Source organism: Netta rufina (assembly GCF_964035555.1).
Source record: "Netta rufina genome assembly, chromosome: 5".
Lineage (NCBI taxonomy): Eukaryota > Metazoa > Chordata > Aves > Anseriformes > Anatidae > Netta > Netta rufina.
In genome coordinates, this window is record NC_140128.1 from 25,265,271 (window position 1) to 25,283,146 (window position 17,876).

Genomic DNA, 17,876 nt, shown 5'->3' on the forward strand with positions numbered 1-17,876 from the left:
ACAAAAGCCATAGCCTGTCTACAGACCTACTGTTTCTCATAGCAGACGAAGGCTGATTCAAGCAAAATTTGACAAATCTTTGTCCATGCCCCAGATTTTACGAAATTCACTTTTTAAAAGCTTTAATCCTCCCCAGCTATGTCCTACTATTTTCTCTACCATACTATACAAACAAACAAACACAACAACAAAAACCCACACCTTTATGGTTACTTAATGTAACTAATAGAGAGATCCCCTCCTCCCTCAGGAGGAAATATTATAATGCTATGTTAAAGGCCTAAAAAAGTTTGAAAAATCCCTTTTTTGTTTTCCTTTTTGAGATGTCAATATTTCATATCCATAGCAGTCTTAAAAAAAGGTACTAGGTATGAAATTGTTTAAGGGACCACTATAAAAGGGCAGAAAAAGTAACATCTGAGTAGAACAAAGCTTCTGAGTCAGGTATTTAAACCATAAAAGCTTGGTACAAATGAAAAGTCTTTCTTCTGAACGTGTGACATACAGCTTGTACTCAGCATTAAGGTGAAGCACACAAGCGAAAATCTAGAGTTTTGGCTTAATTTAACCACAGCATTCCTGCCCGAAGTGTAGCTGACATTCTCCCTTCTCTTTTGGAGATCATCTCATTTTGCCATACGTGTTACACCCTGCTTCCATTAAATACAACAGCCAGTACAAGAGTAGCCAATGAACATTGAGAAGGCAATGGAGCAGAGGGTATTGTGTGTTTTTTGTGTTCAGAAGCAAAATCCTTCTCAAATGATCTAAAATAAAATGTAGCATGTTATCACAGACAGCTGTTTGCCAGAAAACCAGAACAGAAAACTGATACATGGATCCTCCACTGGACATCTGGACACATATGGGTGTACCCCGCTCATTACAGCCACAGCTCAGAGTAGGAGCCTTATATCCAAGACCACTACAGAGGCAAGCAAAATAAAAATATAAAAATAAAAAATAAAAAATCCAGGTCCAAACGAGTTGTTCTCAGGTTTGCCTCAGCTGGAGGGTGCTCTCTGCATAGCTTACAAATTATGCACTAGACAAGTTCTCAGTCTCAAGAACAACTGAACCTTACAAGGAAATTCTCTAAGGAAGCATGCAAAATGTTTATATGTGAATAAACAAGGGAAGAAATGTATATATATATACACACGTCCTTGTTAAGAACATAAGTATCTCTTCTGAGCTCATGTAAGGTAGTCAGAGAAAATAACATGAAATACAAACTCAAACATATATTCTCTGATTATATGAAGACAAATTATATAGAGATAAGATTTTTTATTTATTTTTTTTTTCTGCACAGGCACACAAAGATTGAATCAATTCTGCTTTCAGATGTACAGACTGCACTCCCATCAACTCCCACTGAAGTCAGAATTTGACCTATTGTGTACTTTACATTCACATCGGTGAAGTTGGTAAGAATGCAGAAAATTGCTTTAGAAAGATGTAAAATTAGTTACTAGTTCTAAAATAAAAGGACAGCTTATTTCTTTTAAACAAACCAGATTGATAGCCATTTGGAAGAGCTTAAAGGAGGGTTAATTGGCATACAGTAAACCTGAATTCTGACAGTGTGGACTTCGAGCTAAAATGACATTCTCTTTGGTGGTCCTAGGACTGTAGGATTAGTTTACAAGAAAGCAGAGAGGAGTTTGAAACCAAACTCTGAAAGTTACTGATGAATTACCAGATTAGAAAGGTCTGACTATGAAACATGTAACTGCCCAAATTCAGAATCAGAAAACAAACTAAAAAAGGTGGAAATCTGCAGCTGAGCCTGAGTTATAGATTAATAGAATGAATGAATAATTAAAAAAAATAAAAGGAGAAAGAAAAAAGAAGAAAAGCAATAAAACCCTTCTTTCATAAGAATCTTGTCATAGACAGAACTTTATGCCAAAGTATGGTCAAAGCTGCAATTAAGAATAATAAGATCTATCTTAGGAAAATAATTAAGACAACCAATTCACAATTAAACAAACATGTTTCATCTATCATTGCAGATATGCATGGCAGAAAATTTATCAGCTACATCTAACTCAAGGTCACTAAAGAAAGTTTGTGAACTTCAGGGAAATTCAGATATGGTCCCTTAATCACACTGAAAGAAAGTAATAAAATAATCAAAACATTAAAAAATACTCAATATGAAGATAATCTTTGTTATGTTTTTTGTTGTTGTTGTTTTGTTTTTAATGGAAAACTACATTGTTGCTTCTCTCTTGAACTGAAGTATAAGTGCTGCAGTCATCTTTGTACATGAAAAGGTACCATGTTGTAAAGTCAGCTGAGATGCTAGTACAGATCAGCTTATTTGTTTCTGTAAAATGAAAGATGGCTAAATGCATTAAGCATTTTGGTGATTTCTAAATCAAAAAATAAACAAGCAATACTTTAAACTTAAGGGAATCTACTATTTTAGGCAAAATGGGTAAAGCACTGTTGAAGACAAGCAAGAATATTAAGAAGCATTAGACTTAATTAATGCTTTGTTTTATCTGGAAAAATATGTCTAAATTTAACACACACACACCAAAAAAAAATTATTAACCGGGAATCTTTTCTTACTCAAACGCACTTTCACATAGTAACAGATGTTTTGCACAGAAGAAATTAAGCGTCTGAATACACAAAATGAATCTTAAGTGTATGGACTCAGAAGCACATGAAATTTAATCAAAATCTAGTAAGTTAGAACAAACAAAATTTACTAGCTTTCTCTTTAAGGAAAACATTTGTAGTTTAGGAACAGAATGAAAAAGCCTATTGAAAACATAATTAGGGACTTTTTCTTTAAGTAATTTTTGAGAAGAAACTCCCAATATTCACATGTATTACATAGCTGAAATGCTTACAGAGAACAGGATTCCAAGAGTGTCGTTCAGCTGGATTTGTATGGATTTTGTATTTTCACATTTGTATGAACTATCACCTTCCTAGTGTTATTTCATCACTGAAGCACAAATCCTGCAAAGGCTGAGATGGTCAATATTAACTCTACTGTGAGCCTCTTTATTTCAATATGAGGACTTGCTGTACATGAAGTTAAGCAATGTGTAAGTTCTTGCCAGACTGAGGTCCTACTTTGGTTGCTGTAGGTACTTCTAAAAGTGGAAGGTATACGCTGATGTACACGTAGGATCTTTTCATCCTTTGCCTTTGTTTGACTAAAAATATTTGCCATCTCCAAAATGCTAATTCCTTCATTTAACCAGTTAACAAGTGACAAATCATAATCTGTACTTCAGTTTAACTCTGAGAGATAGAAATAAAAGTAAAAGGTAGTAATAAAGAAATGATAAAAAGCCTTTTGACTGTAGAGAAGGCACAAGGCTTTAATAATTTTCTCAAGGCAGTGAACTGACAGTAGAAACTACACTCATTAAGTTTTCCATGTTCTGTGAACTGTTTTTCATTTTAAACAGCTTTCTTTACAACCTGATAGCATAAAAATATGAAAAGTAATTGTTTTGCCCTGAAATAAAAAAATATTTCCCTCCCTTTTAATGTTTAGCAAGAAATTGTCTGATATGAAGCATTTGGAAGACTGAAAGAATGCTTGGGCATGAGGTCGATGCACAGCATACCTAGGTGTTTTAAACAATTGAATTATTTACCCAGCTGGCTGGGAATCCATGAGCACCATGTGATGTAATCAGGTCAAAAAAATTATTATTGTATCAGGGAAACACTTGGGAGCACTGCTTCAGCACCAGGACCTCACTGCATTAGGTACCACATAAATTAAGGAGGACAATCACTTTTTTTTTTTTTTCCCTTTTCCTTTCTTCTCTGTTTTATTGGCAGAAGCCCAATGTAGCTCCATTGATTTCAGATGTATTAGCAAGAAAGGGCCTGATCCAAAGCTCACTGAAGTCAACCAAAATCTTTCTGTTGATTTAACAGGCTTTGGATTAGTCCCTAAATAAGAGCAGATTTGGACTCAGCTAGAGGATTTCATTTAAGCCCTATGCTTGTTCAAGCATCTAGTAGGAGCTAAGAGAACACTGCAGTCGTACTGAGTAGGAGTCTGTGTTCATCTTGAACTATCCCCTTTAGCAGATGTATAGGGTCAGGAGTTCCACGAAATGGAGAGCCATCAGTAAGTGGTAAATCTGAGGTGGGAGGAATTAGGAAGGAAGCTCCAAGCTGAAAAACTCTGATTTGTGCTATTTAAGCAATGTTCCACCCTTTTTAGACAGGAGTGTAAAATTAGACAAGGAATTCATGCGAATTTCTGAATTTTACATTCGTAAATAATTTAAAAGCTTAGCACTAAGTCCTGCAATAAAATTCTGTGCTTTTATTTGCTATATTCACTTCTGCTGAACTCTCTGCCAATGGGGTCTGCCTTAAATCTAGGTATGACCAACTCACAGCTGCATATCAAAAAGACCAAGGCAAGTTTAAACAAATATAATTGCTTAAACACGTGTGGCCACAATAAGTTGGTGGGCATAATGCAAGATTATAAGGAGGAGCCCTCTTTACTTACTTAAGAATTAAATGCAGGGATTGTTAAAAAATATCATGGTACAAATCACATCTTAATAGAGAATTTGCTGAATTCCCCTCACTCACTCCCTTGGCTGCACCATCAATCCTCGTCAGTAACAGCAAGTGCTCTGTTTATACAAGATAGCAGAAGACCCCAAACATAGCCTGTGAATAAGGAATGTATAGTACCAAGAGTGTACACAGGTAACCATCCATAACATAATTTGAGCTCTTTCAACAAGTTATGCAGCCTGTAGTCTAGGCTAGCTTGTGTAAGATCAAGGGTTTGCAATGGATTTGAGAGTTGGAGCAGCTGGGAAGTCAGGGGAACACAGGGAAAACACTTTGTCTCACTGTGCTGACCGCACCGGCTGTAGGCAGAAATAGGGACACCTGAGCCATTGTACCACTCTGCCACCTGATAATTTCCCTTCGTTTGCTCCTAATGCTGTGATAAAGGTGAATTCACATACAACACAAAGATAGCTGAGCATTACAGCTGTCACTTAAAAGCTGACCATATGTAAGAATAGAAAACGAAGAATCATTTACTTCCTCCAGATCCATACATACCTGTATGCATGGTGAGTTACTATATAAAGTGCAATCAAACAGCAGTAGTCAAATTCCTTAAAGGTAATTTCAACTTTACTGCATAAGTAAATTATCTCCCACTGATGTGAAACAGTTAGTATTTCAAAAAAATGAACTGAAATAAAAACATAATTATATTTTCCTCTAAAACTCAACTAAACATTTAAAAATCCTAGAGGAAAAAAAATAATTCAAAACTTTCATAAGCAAATAAAAAGCTGGTACTATTTGTCCCTTAAAATGTAAGGCATGATGAAATTTTGATCAGAAGTATTAGGAAGAATTAAGCCTCATAGCTGTCTTGCTGCAGAACTTGTGTGTCATAGTGGCAGTACTTTCTATGTGAATTGACCAAAAATAAAGAGGTTTTGTGTGTGCTTGTGTGTATGTTCATGTGTGTTTTTAAACACAGAAGAATAATGCTTTGCTTTTGTTTGTGTGGATTGACTCAAATTCTGTGTATGTGAAAGCAGTAGCACCCTTACTATTGCTACTGATTTCCACACAAGATGGATCAAGTTCTTAAGGGAACAGTGCCTTCCGCTTTATCCCTCTGGGCAGGAAGAACTGCTTTCAACTGATTCTCACTGCCTCTCTTCAAACCTTTCGTGGAAAGTCCACCACTGGCCCATAAACAAAAGACAGATCTTTGGTCCTATGAGCAGGACTCCTGGTCACTGCATTTTGAAATGTTATTCTAAGTTCTGTGGAAAACCAAGTGACTAAATTTAGACTGGTATGTTTGTTAAGACTAAAAGCAATAATAATAATAAAATAGTTACACAAAATATTTTAAATCCCCCTCCACCCTCCAGCAAAATGGATACTCGGTTTTTCATAGTTAACAAAAAATATAAAGCATACTATTTATGATACCTCTGCCAATTCTGATGCCTTAAGCCTTCATTCTTAGCCACCACTGCCTGCGTACATGCTGAAAGCTCTTAGGCAACAGAGCAGGGGGTATGCTAGATCTTCTCATGCCAGGATAAGAAAAATCAATGTCCATGTTTAAAAGACAGAACTACTGATGTGCAAGGTCACTAAACATCACAACCTGTTCTGTAGCTCTAGAGCAGTAAGGAAATCCTTGAGGAAAAAAAAAATACTGTGCATTGCACAATCTTGTTCTAAGCCAATATTACCCTTGGATCCCTAACACCTAAATGGCAACAAATCAAGTATTCCTTGGTCTATGTTTACTGTACTTGTTTGTGGGGAGAAAATAATTAAAAAAAAAATACAAAAGGAAGATATACACGTAATGATAGAATATTTTTTTTAAAACATTAGAAGTATCACTTTAGACTTCTCGTGTTTATATAAATATCATTTAGAAATTGGTGATGTGATCCATATCATCTTTCTTTACTCACTTAAGTCTTATTACGTTAAAAAATACGAATTTAAATATCATGAGTATTTCATTCACCTCTTTTCACCTTTGTTGAAAAAAGAGAAATTTTTTTAAATAAACAATACAATTTACAAATACAGTATATACAGTGCTGCCATTATGAAATTGATAAAAGCCAATATTAGAACATACTTGATTTTTCTACATAACCCTGCATTCCTGGACTATAAGAGCAGTCCATTGCTCAACAGATGAACAAATGACCAATTCATAGCATTTGTGTAACATTTAATTATGCTTGTGCCCATTGTACAGACGGGGAAGAAAGCACAACGGAGAGCAACTTACACAGGGCCCTACTGAATTCAATTCTGCAGATGCTGCTCTTGAGCAGATATCTATATCCTTACCTCATGGCAACAAAATGAGGAAATACAGGCAGGGCACCGAAATAACAGATGTCTTCCTGGTGATCGTGCTTGTTCTTTGGATCAGGCCTGCAGCTAGCAAGGTAGTTAAGGCTGCAGGCACATACAACTAGCTATACTTCTCTCTTGTAATTCCCATAACACCACGTGCTAATTTAGACCAGAAAACTGCAAGTCTAAGTTTCTGCATGCATTTTCACATGTACATTTTTATTCTTGTAAAGACTTTTAAACATTCATTCACATCTTTCAGTGTATGCGTGAGGATTTACACAAGCTAGTGTAGTAGAAAATGCTGGTTTAAATGGTAAGCATTTATTTTGAAGACAATATCACAAATCTTTAGCTAGTGATCTGATTTTAAAAATACTCAGCCTATCAAGGCTTATGTGTAGATCACTTGATTTTCAGTGAAAGAAAAACCTGCCTGAGAGATACAATCATTTAAGTGAAGAAAGGAGAAGCTAGAAAGTTGGTGAAATTACTCACTTCAGCCTATGGAAAGGTAACTGCAACTTCAGCTCCTATTTTACAGTCTTTAATACCAGTTACGTAAGGAATCATACAGCAAGTTTGAGAAAGAAGACATTATATTTAGACCTCAGACTTGGGTTGATTGGTACCTTGTGATAAGTCACTTAAATGAGAAGTAATTGTATAGTTAAAAACAAGGTTTTGTAGTCATTTAAAATCATTTTGATTTGAAAATTTAGAACTATGAACAAAGATGTCACACCACATTAAGAGACAACTAAAAATGGCCGTCAGATTTCTTTCACCTGTTCTTCTTCCACAGATATAAAACATCCTCAGATGCCGGAGCAATTGCAGAATGGTTATCACAGGCAAAGTAAAGACAGTAAGACAAAAGGCACACGTATTACAATGTGTAGTGCCATAATGCAGTGTTTGATACTCCAGAGGGCCTTCAACAAGTACTGTACAGCCAAAAATCAATTGAAAATCAGCATGATAACAGAGCATGAGTTGCCCTGTAATAGCCTTAAGACCCCCAAGGCTATGTGGGTCCCTTTCATCTGCCACACAGTGCTGATGCCGGGGGAGCCTCGCTTCCCCCCACCCTCCTACCCCCCCTCCCACCCCGAGGAGCACTCCAGACACATCTGCAGCTTTTACCTATTGCTTTCACCTTGCACAGTAAGGAGAGCTGACAGCATCTGTAGGTCTTTTTAGATTTCAAAAGTGGAATTTGATTTTTCTTGGCATAGGTTTGAAGGCTTTATTTGTTTATTTTAAATAAATTTCTCATTTAAGTAAACCCGCTGATTTTGGACTGCGTTCTCGGTACAAAGATGATCCTGATACTGAATACACAGAGGTGACTCCTCCATGGTTTTTAGCAAAGTACAGCTCAGGAAGCAAGAGAAAGAAAAACACTGTTCAATTCCATGCAAATTGCTATGTACGCAACAAAGCAGGCCTACAAATATTTCACTCATATGGTAGGTTTAATTTCAATATTTCTTTAATTACTTTCCAACAATGTCTGGTTTCTGTTGAATTTATGCTAGTACTTGGCATTTGGTGCAACCCCAAAAAGATAAGATACATATGTCCCCTATTCACAGTCTTGGCATTTTTACCTTAACTCAGACATTGAAGTGATTGGTTTGAAAAATTACCTTGCTGATTAGCTGGGTTTTCTGGTAAATATATAGCATTAATCCTTAAATTCTGAATATGACATAAGGTATACAAATGTTCTGTCTGACTCAACAGCAACATATCATGGCTTAAGGAGAACATGTATGCTGATCTCTGCGAGTGAGGAAAGAGCTAATTGGGAGTTAGATTCAGTGTGATTATCAGCTTGTTTATGATAAGGGAGTACTCTTCTGAATAGCACTGTAAATTCATCCCTGATTGTGGTGTTAAACCACAGCTCATTCCCCCTCCCTCTCCTTTTTGTTTGCTTAGAAGGGACTTTAAACTATTTTCAGCAGATGACAGTGTCATGCTTTGATTTTCTTCAGCCTTAAAAAATAAATCAGCCACATGAGCCTGATGTCAAATTTCACTTTCTAATAGCAGAAAGACACATTTTAAGTGTTTACTATAAGAACACATTTGGGTAATTTTTCCCCATGTCATTATGAACATTAGACTGACCCAATTAATATGAAATGTTTCTATGCTGCTGGAACAGACCGTGTTACAGAAAGAGCCATTTGCACAACCTGTTCATGATTATGGGCCATAAGGACACAAAGATGGCATAGACATTTGTGGACCATCTGAATTCTTACAGGGGAAGGGAAGGGGGGGGGAAAAAAAGGGAAAAAAAAAGAGATGATGTTAGCCGACTGTTGTGGGTCATGTTTTTTAATCCAGAGTATTGGACATGTAACACAGCAACAAGAGCTGATCATTTTGTTTAATCACCTTTTGGATCTTTGCCAGATGGTCTCTATTGAGAGCGCTGCAAACAGAGAGAGATGAACTGCGTCTAACATGCCACTAGAGCTTTCCCGTAAATGTCTGAGAACTGAATCCAACAAGAATTTAGTCTCAGAGCAGAAAGGGATACATTTAAAAACTATGTGCATTAACTATACTTTTCCCCATAGAATCCTCACTTGGCATGAATAATTTACCCACTCTTATGCTAATGGGATCATGAAAGTATCCCTGTGTCTTTAGTGCAGCTATTCTCAGCTTTCAGTAATTACCCCACCCAGTGAAAATAACATGGCTTCTGCAGACAAGCGGCCCACTCCTACCTGGCAATTAGAAAGATCATGGCTGACACTGGAGCGGTCCAGAAATGGACAGGCAAGCTCCAGCAGCCTGAGGCGGCATCTAAAAACATTAAAAGTGCTCCACTATGAACATTTCCATAGCTATTCACAATCAACATTGAGAGAGAGCAGCTCCCGTACAGGTGCTTTTTATTTATTAAGGATGGCAGAAGACTTTAACATACTGCCCATACACAGTAATATTAAGGAACAGCAACATTCCTTGGTCATCAACAGTAAAAAGGAAAAAAAAAAAAGTTTTGTTTTTAAATTAGTGCCATCTTAAACAAGACAGAGAGAATTGCTAAGTCAATTAATTGAGTGACCTTCTCTATCTTAGAATTTTATCAGCTACACAAAGGAAAATTCTACAGTACTTCATTTGTAGAAAAGTTTTTTTAAAAACTCATTACAAAGAACTAGGCTTTGACCTCTGTCCATAGCATTCTTTGCTAGGTAGTTCACTGTGTAAAAATTATCAGGCTAAAACATCTGGGAAAGAAAGCTATGAAACAGCAGGGAATGTGGCTGGTTTATTGTTTATCTTTTGTTTATGAGGCAGTATTCAAGTTTAATTACTACTCTAAATTAAACTCTAACAGGCATCAAGAGACATCCTTTTACACGACTAAGTTAAAAAAAAAAAAATCTAGATTCCAACACTAGATCTTTCAAATAATTTGGCACATATAGGAAGGAATTAGTCAGTCTGTAACAACACAGGAAGACATTTAAGCACTTGCTACTGTATGTTTGAATGCATTGCATTATGAAACCATTAATATTGTAACAAGCATACAATTATAATTTAGCAAATGGGATGTTATCTAACATTCGGAGGCAAATTGGGTTAGGCTGAGTAGGATCTGAGAGGGAAAGAGTAGCCTAAGGGGGAATCCTACCTTTTCCATTTTGAAATACAAATGTATAAACAAATATATACATAAACACACGCATTTGAAAAACAGCAACATGAAGTCAGAGGCAAACATCTCAACAGTAACAATCTCTTAAGTTATTTTCTCTGAACATTTGTGCATACAAGGGAGGAAAGAGTCCACTGCATTTACCACATGAGTAAGGGACCAGTTTTAGATGAACTTAGCTGTAGGAAAAAATAAAAGTTGAAAGGAACTAGCAAAAGATTATTCCAGATGGCATCTGTCATATTGTATTTAGGGTTATTTTAAAGAGATTACTGCCACTATGAAAACATTCCATTGACAGAGTTTTCCTGGGCTGCATTTGAAACCCCTGCACAACATATTCAAAAATGGAAGTAAATCTTTTCTAATGCTTATATGTTGATAGAGGATTTAATTGTATATACCTAAATATAAATAGAACTTCATTGATTAAAAATTAAGAGTGAAGTGAGGATGTTAAATACATGTATAATATTTTAAATCTGCCACACCCTAAGCTTTAATTTAATAAATGGTGAGGAATCTGCAGCTCCCACCAGCCTGATTATTAGAAAACAGTATAGCGAAGATTCACTATGAAATTTTACTGCTACTTACTGAATAGTGAGTAGGGATGTAAATGTTTCCACAACCCACCAATCTAACAAAAACTGCAAGAAGCTGTATTTGTTCATGCAATAGAAGGAAAGAAAAGATGGGAGGATACTAAAATGTGACTATATTTAGCTAAGCTGGTTCTGGCATCATTATGGTTAATGTGCATGTGGTGTGCAGTGTGAGCTCAGCAGTTACTGGGCCAACTGTCTCAGTATTTCTGGGAATTCTGCCTATTCACAGTGCAGGGATTGTTCAATTGCTGCAAAATGTACAAAATGAATTTTACAAAAATGAATTGTAAGGAAGGCCCCATTACAACGATTTTACAGCAAAGATGTCAACATCAATTTTTCTTTCATGCATAGCTAATGATTAAAACAGCATATTCCATTTGCCTAAGACAATTTATTTCATATTGGCACATCAAAATATTGAAATACAAAGTTATCTTTACACTACCCTGACTATTCATTGCTGCTGAACCCACACCATTGTTCAAACCATGAAAAAATAAAACAAACTTGGCAAGAAATACTTAAAACAAAGGCTCATCAATATTCTCCAATTTGTCAACATCTCAATTACAGCAATGGAAAAAATGTAAATTTCATGTGCTTTGAACACTAAGGGGTCTATTCTTCTGTCAGTGCACATGCGTAACTCCCATCACCATTAATAGGAATTACTCATACATATCAACACAAGGATGGGCCCCTCAAACTTGAAAGGAGAAGATGAATTAATAAGGGCTATTCTCTTCCTGTATCTTCCTCAGCTGAAAAAATTCATTGTTCTTTAAGAGTTTTTCATACTTCATACAGTTCACCTTCATGAGAGCTGTGCCTTCTGAAACAATGCATCTCCAGTGAAACATTATTCATTAGGAAGTTTGATTTTTCACAGTCTGGATGTTTGGACCTTTCTATAAGGAAATTTCTTTCTTACAAAAGACAGTTCTCTTCTAGTAAAACTGTGCCCTATAGATTTACATATAAAAATACAAAGAAATAAAAATATATTCTGAATCCTTATAATGAATATGCATGCTAGCTAGCCTCAGCAGGCTCACCTATACATACAGGGAAAAAAAAAAGTTGTAGTATTACTTTTAGTATATTAAACTTCCAAGACTTCATATGAATATGTTAATTCCTATTATTAAAAATATTTATTATTGTTGTTGCTGTTACCCCCCTCTCTCTCTTTTTTTTTTTTTTTTTTTTTCTTCCTTTTCTGCCTGTTAGAGTTTGGTTCTAAGCTTTATGTGGTTTTAATGCCTGAAGGTCCATCCTGTTGTTATGAGCTACTTTCATAAATTTGTATATTACATAAAGATATAAATAAGAAATATGCCATCTAATTTTTCCAACATGCATCAACCCAGAGGCATAACCTAGGACTAATACATGTGATTTCAGCTAGCATCTGACTTTGCCATGAACCTGATATTGAGTCTTTGCCCCAGTAAACTATTGTGGACAAATCTGTGGGACAAACATCTAGCTATCACAAAAAGGGCTCAAAACTCCTTTAAGATATTGGCCTAGATAGTAGTCCTCAGGTATTGTATATAAAGATCCTCTTCATTCAGCACAAGTAGCTACATGAAAAAAAGAAAAAAGATGAACTACTTGTATGAAGGCAAACTGGATTTGATGCTCATTTATTACCTTTACTGCTATATAACCCAAAAGTAGATTCCTGTCTCTGTCTTCTCACTTACAGTCAAGCTTATCACCCCAGGCCTAATCCTAAAAGGTGCTGAACTTCCTGAAAGGTCCTGAAAAACCACAGCCTCCATCTGACTTCACTGGATCAGGCCCTTTTGGTGACTGAACTAGGAATCTGACAAATCAGGTATACAATCCTTGTATCATAAAGTATGAAACCGAAACTATTCCCTGGTGCTTTCCTGTAGCCCACATGTTTTTAAACCTTAAAAAGATTTATTTCCCACTTTTCATGCATAAACTGCCATATTCATTATTTGAAATATCCCATAAAGAGATTAAATAGGAATTAAAGTCTGGGAGCGACATATCCATCACTGTGGTACAAACTGATGCAGAACTCTAGAAGTCATTTAGCCTTGCGTGTAAGGGCCTTTTTCACTTTGTCTCACAGAGAATCAGGAAAATACAATACCCCGAAAGCCTTTCAGATCTGTTTCCTCTCTCCCTCCCCCCCCAAAGGAGAGGGTGGACGATAAAGCTGCACACACCTTTTAATCTTCCGCTTAGGGTTTTCACACATATATTCCGCAACAAAAACCCCTGGGTCTTCTCTCTCTCCTCCCCTGCTCTCAGCCCCTTTCCTGCCATCTCCCTTGCTATAACTCAGCTAACCCAACAGAACCAGTCAGTTTTAAATTTCAGTTGGGACCCCGGTGACCTGTTAATGAATCTACAGAGAGGAGAAAAACTCACAGTGTTGAGTTATGCCTGGTGTTGCTAGCTGACTTGGAGTCAGAAATGCTTGAAGCGTTAACGTAATTGCAAGAATGTGAAAAATGAAGCGTTGGGCTCCTGAGCAAAGCGAAAGGTCAAAGCAAGCCCTACACAAAACAAGTCTCTGGAAGATGGCCTCATTAGACCATTAAATCAGCTTCTCCTTTTTCTCCTCTGTAAGATGTTTAGAGTATTTTATTTTTATTATTGGATATATTTAACTCTTTCCAGGACAGGGGGAAAGAGAATCATACCTACTGCATAATTACTGATCTCTAAAATATTATTACATGGCATTGATCTGCATTTGTGGATCTGAACTGGGGTAAAGTCAATAAATGCTTGGTAGATTACAGGTCACTAGTACTTAGGTTTGTTAGATGATCAATATGTTGTATAGCTTAGTTTTCTCTTGAACAAGTGAGGTGACATGTTAAGAACAACATAGATATTCACCACTAATAAAATTAGGATAATCTTTCAACATTTACTGCCTGAAGGCCTTTTCCTAAACCCTGTCAATGCCAGTGTGTTCCTGATATCAAACATTGACTAAATTAACCCTTATGGTGCCAGAATGACAGTCATGCATTGTCATGAAGAAACTGTCCTCCATGAGCAGCCAAAACGCCTACAGCTTTTTTTGGTTCCAACTTCAGGAATTATGGATAGATTATTTTATGTAATAGATCTGTTTTTGCAGACTTTCTCCGCATGAAGTAATGTCATCACTCACCCGTCTCACTTCCATCTCCTAAAAATCATGAGCTGTATGTCATAGACTTAAGGCAAAAGCAGAGACACATGGAAAGAGAGCTCCCAAGAGCCAGAAGAGACTGAGTCTAGTTGAATCAATCTCTGCTGCCACCAGGCATCAGTGGAAAAGCCCAAAGGTTGCTAATATAACCTAAGACTCATTACTGAGCTCCCATTCCCAATAAATCCTCTGGGGCAAGTGGAATACAACACTGGAGGAAGGTCTTAATGAAACTACAGGGGAACCAAGCTGACCCAAACAAGTAGCTACGCCAGAACAGCCCAGGAGGGCATTCCACCAGCCTTAGGAGTGGCTGAGACACAGTTCAGCAGTGATAAAGTAGACCCTGCCCCCCTCAAGGAACTGTAGGGAAAATTCAATACAGATCTCTGCACTAGGCCTCCCTCTTTCTAGTCTTTCCCAGGGTTGAGGGAGGAAGAACAATCCAAAGCTGTCTCCAATGGGAATTTTGCCTGCACTGTACGATCATACATCTTTCAGCTGCCAGCAGCTGAGAGGAATGCTGATTTGCCACTGGACGACTGCTTCCTTTTAAAAGGCCCAACTGAGTACAAAGGGAAGCATATGAGCAATGTTTCACTCTGCTAGACCAGGCAACACTGGTGACGGATTTGGCCCTTCAGCAACCGTTCATCTTCTGCAGATGTAGGCATAACAGGTTTAAGTCCTATATATTGCCAGGAACCTCAGTTTCCAATGGGAAGGTCACATAGTTGTAATCAACTGTTTTTTCTCATGCTTAGGAATATTTCCCCTGTACTCTGACTTACATGGCAAAAGATCAGACTGTCTAATGAAATGCAAGATCCCTGGATGTCACTCCAAGGGATTCCTTTACATCAAGTATAGCTTGATGAAGGAACACTTTCAGTTTATAAGGTTTGCTGGGACAGAGTAGAGATATAGGGCTGAACAAATTTCTTACCTAAGGGTGGAATGAACACAGTCACAGGTGACTCAGAAGAATCATTTTTAAGTACATAAATAATCTTCTGCTATGTCAAATATCCTAACCATAGTACAAAGTGTAAACGCTTCATCAACAGTAAAGCCTATGGCCAGCTGTAATGCTGGTTTGTTGATTATTAGTCAGGCTCTCCCTTTCAGGAGCCACTGAACTGCAAGAGTTCATGCTGGACCTTGTGTCAGGCACACAGAAAAGTCCTGAGTGACTCATGTTGGACACAGATCATGCCCTGTGCCATGGCAGCAGAGACTACTACTGCATAAACAAGTTGTACAAATAGGAGACAAACCCAAACTGCAACACCAGAGACAAACTTTGCAGGTTGCTAGAGCCACAGGGGGTGGGACACCAGACCGTGAGAAAGAGGAGAGGCTCCAGCTCCGTGCCAGGCAGCGGCCATGTGAGAGATGTGAAATGGCGCACCAGCTCAGCCGGCTCAGCGTGGCACCAAGCCATGTTCTGCGGCGGAAGCTCCCTGCAGCGTGAAGCCAACAGCAGAAGCAGTAAGTAGCCTTGAAGGCTGCTCAGCTGCCCAGTCTGGGATCCTGCATGGCTAGCTGGATCACGGGTTTGTCATTTGGCTGTGCTGGGTACATGTAACCACCAAGTGAGGGAAAAAGCAGTGGCAAAACATTGCAGATGCAGAAGGTGGAGGGAGCATATCACAAGGCATAATAAAGGTAGTGTCGCACTTGCTAGCTGAGGCATAGCATGACAACAAAGAGAAACAAGAATGGAGCTTACCATAAACTTTGCTCTTAAAAATCATAATTCTGAGTCAGGTTCCAAGAGTGGTAGTAGACCATCTTTACCCTACTCTTTAGCACTTGAGGTTTGAGTCTCATACCTTCTGGAGCCACTTACACTTCTAACAGGTGAGTGTAAAACGCAATCATATCAAGATGACAGCCTTTGACACTCACTCAGCATGGATGCAGATGACCACACACAAGGTGCAATGCAGTAGGAAATAAAACACACACAAAAAAAAAAAACAATAATCAAACCTCCTGAAACAGAGAGAAGGGCTTCACCGCATAGATATAACAAAGGTTTTGTGGTTCAGGTACATCTCTATTTATCATTCTGAACTAAGATTTTCAGAAGCAGAAATGAGTCTGTAGAAGTAAGTAAACATTGCAAGAAATGTTCTTCTGTCTAATTTGGGTTTTGCATCTACTTCATATTAATTTAGTGGCTTGATGATAACTTCATATAGGAATCTTTTCCCTAACTAAAACTACAGGTTAAATTCTCCATTTACAACTCAGCTCAAAAAACTGCATCACAGCCGGAGAGTATGTCATTATATTTACTTACACCACACAAAAATAAACTGTAGATAACCAAATTTGTAAAGGAATTGGCAGAACTAATCAATTGTTATTATAAAGCTTGTTTGAAGATTAGATATTTCACTTTGAAATAATAATAAAATGTAGCTAAGTGGGTTAAGAAAAGGAAATACCATCTCCCTAAGTTACAGCTGATTATACTGCAAGTCTGCCACTCCATGTTTACTCTAAGGCAGATGTACTGATATAATAAAAAAGCTGGAGTTATTTTAGTCATGCCTACTTTGCACAGGGAAAGTTTGACCTTTTACCTTGCTCGCTGCTGTTGTCTCCACTCTGGGAAGCATGGCCCCCACTGGAGGGCCCCGGTGTGCCTGCCGAGTGCGTTGAGGTTGCATCATCATGGTCTCTCCAAGATGAAGGATTCTGGTGTCAGAGTGCCAAGGAATTTTTTCCACAGTTCCCATTCCAATAGCAAATGAAGAACAGAAAGAAAACCGGGAGAAGAGGGGAGGAGGGGGGAAAAGTATACACATTAGCATTTGTGAAATGTGCCAAACACTGATACTGTTTGCACAGTGTAATAATTCTTTAGCAAAGACAAACAGAGGAGGTACAAAGATTTATTTGGTAAAATAAAGGACAGATTTTTATTTATTTATTTATTTAAACTTTCCAAAGAGTTATCTGGATTTAATTGTTTTAATAGCACTGCAGAAGAATATTTGACGGGAAAAAATGTATATGTTTCTTAATGAGCAACAGGGGGCTGGGGGGAAAACATCAACTGATCTGCACAGTTTATGATACTAGGTGTTCACATGAGGATTGGGCTCGCTGGCCTATAAACTACCTCCCCATACTTTGTTTTTGTAGACTGGTGAGAGATGGGAGGGGAGAGGAAGAGGAGGGAAGCTGTTTCAAGAAGTAGAGAATGCACATGGGAGAGAAACATGCCCTCTCACCCTACCCTCTTTCTCACTAGTCTGAGTGGTGGAAAAAACTTCAAGCAAATGCAAAGTTGTGGGGAAGAAGCAAACTACTTCTGAAAAACCATTTTAATGGGAAGATGTTTCTACTCCCCACCCCCTCAACACACACACACACACATTGATATGACACATTTCAAAAGACTTTCTAGCTGTATCACTCTAACAGTTTGCTTACGAGTATTGTCAAGAATAACCACCAGGTGATTACATAAAATAACACGTAC

The 17,876-nt window shown here is 37.6% G+C and overlaps 1 protein-coding gene across 1 annotated transcript in view; it reads right to left on the minus strand.

Annotated features, from left to right (window-relative positions):
• Positions 1 to 17,876, minus strand: part of MEIS2 (Meis homeobox 2) — a 170,949-nt gene that overhangs the window by 138,451 nt on the left and 14,622 nt on the right. Inside the window, exon 7 of the mRNA XM_084287591.1 lies at positions 16,972 to 17,086. Within this exon, the coding sequence (XP_084143717.1) occupies positions 16,972 to 17,086 (115 nt within the window). The remainder of the gene's footprint in view (positions 1 to 16,971; positions 17,087 to 17,876) is intronic.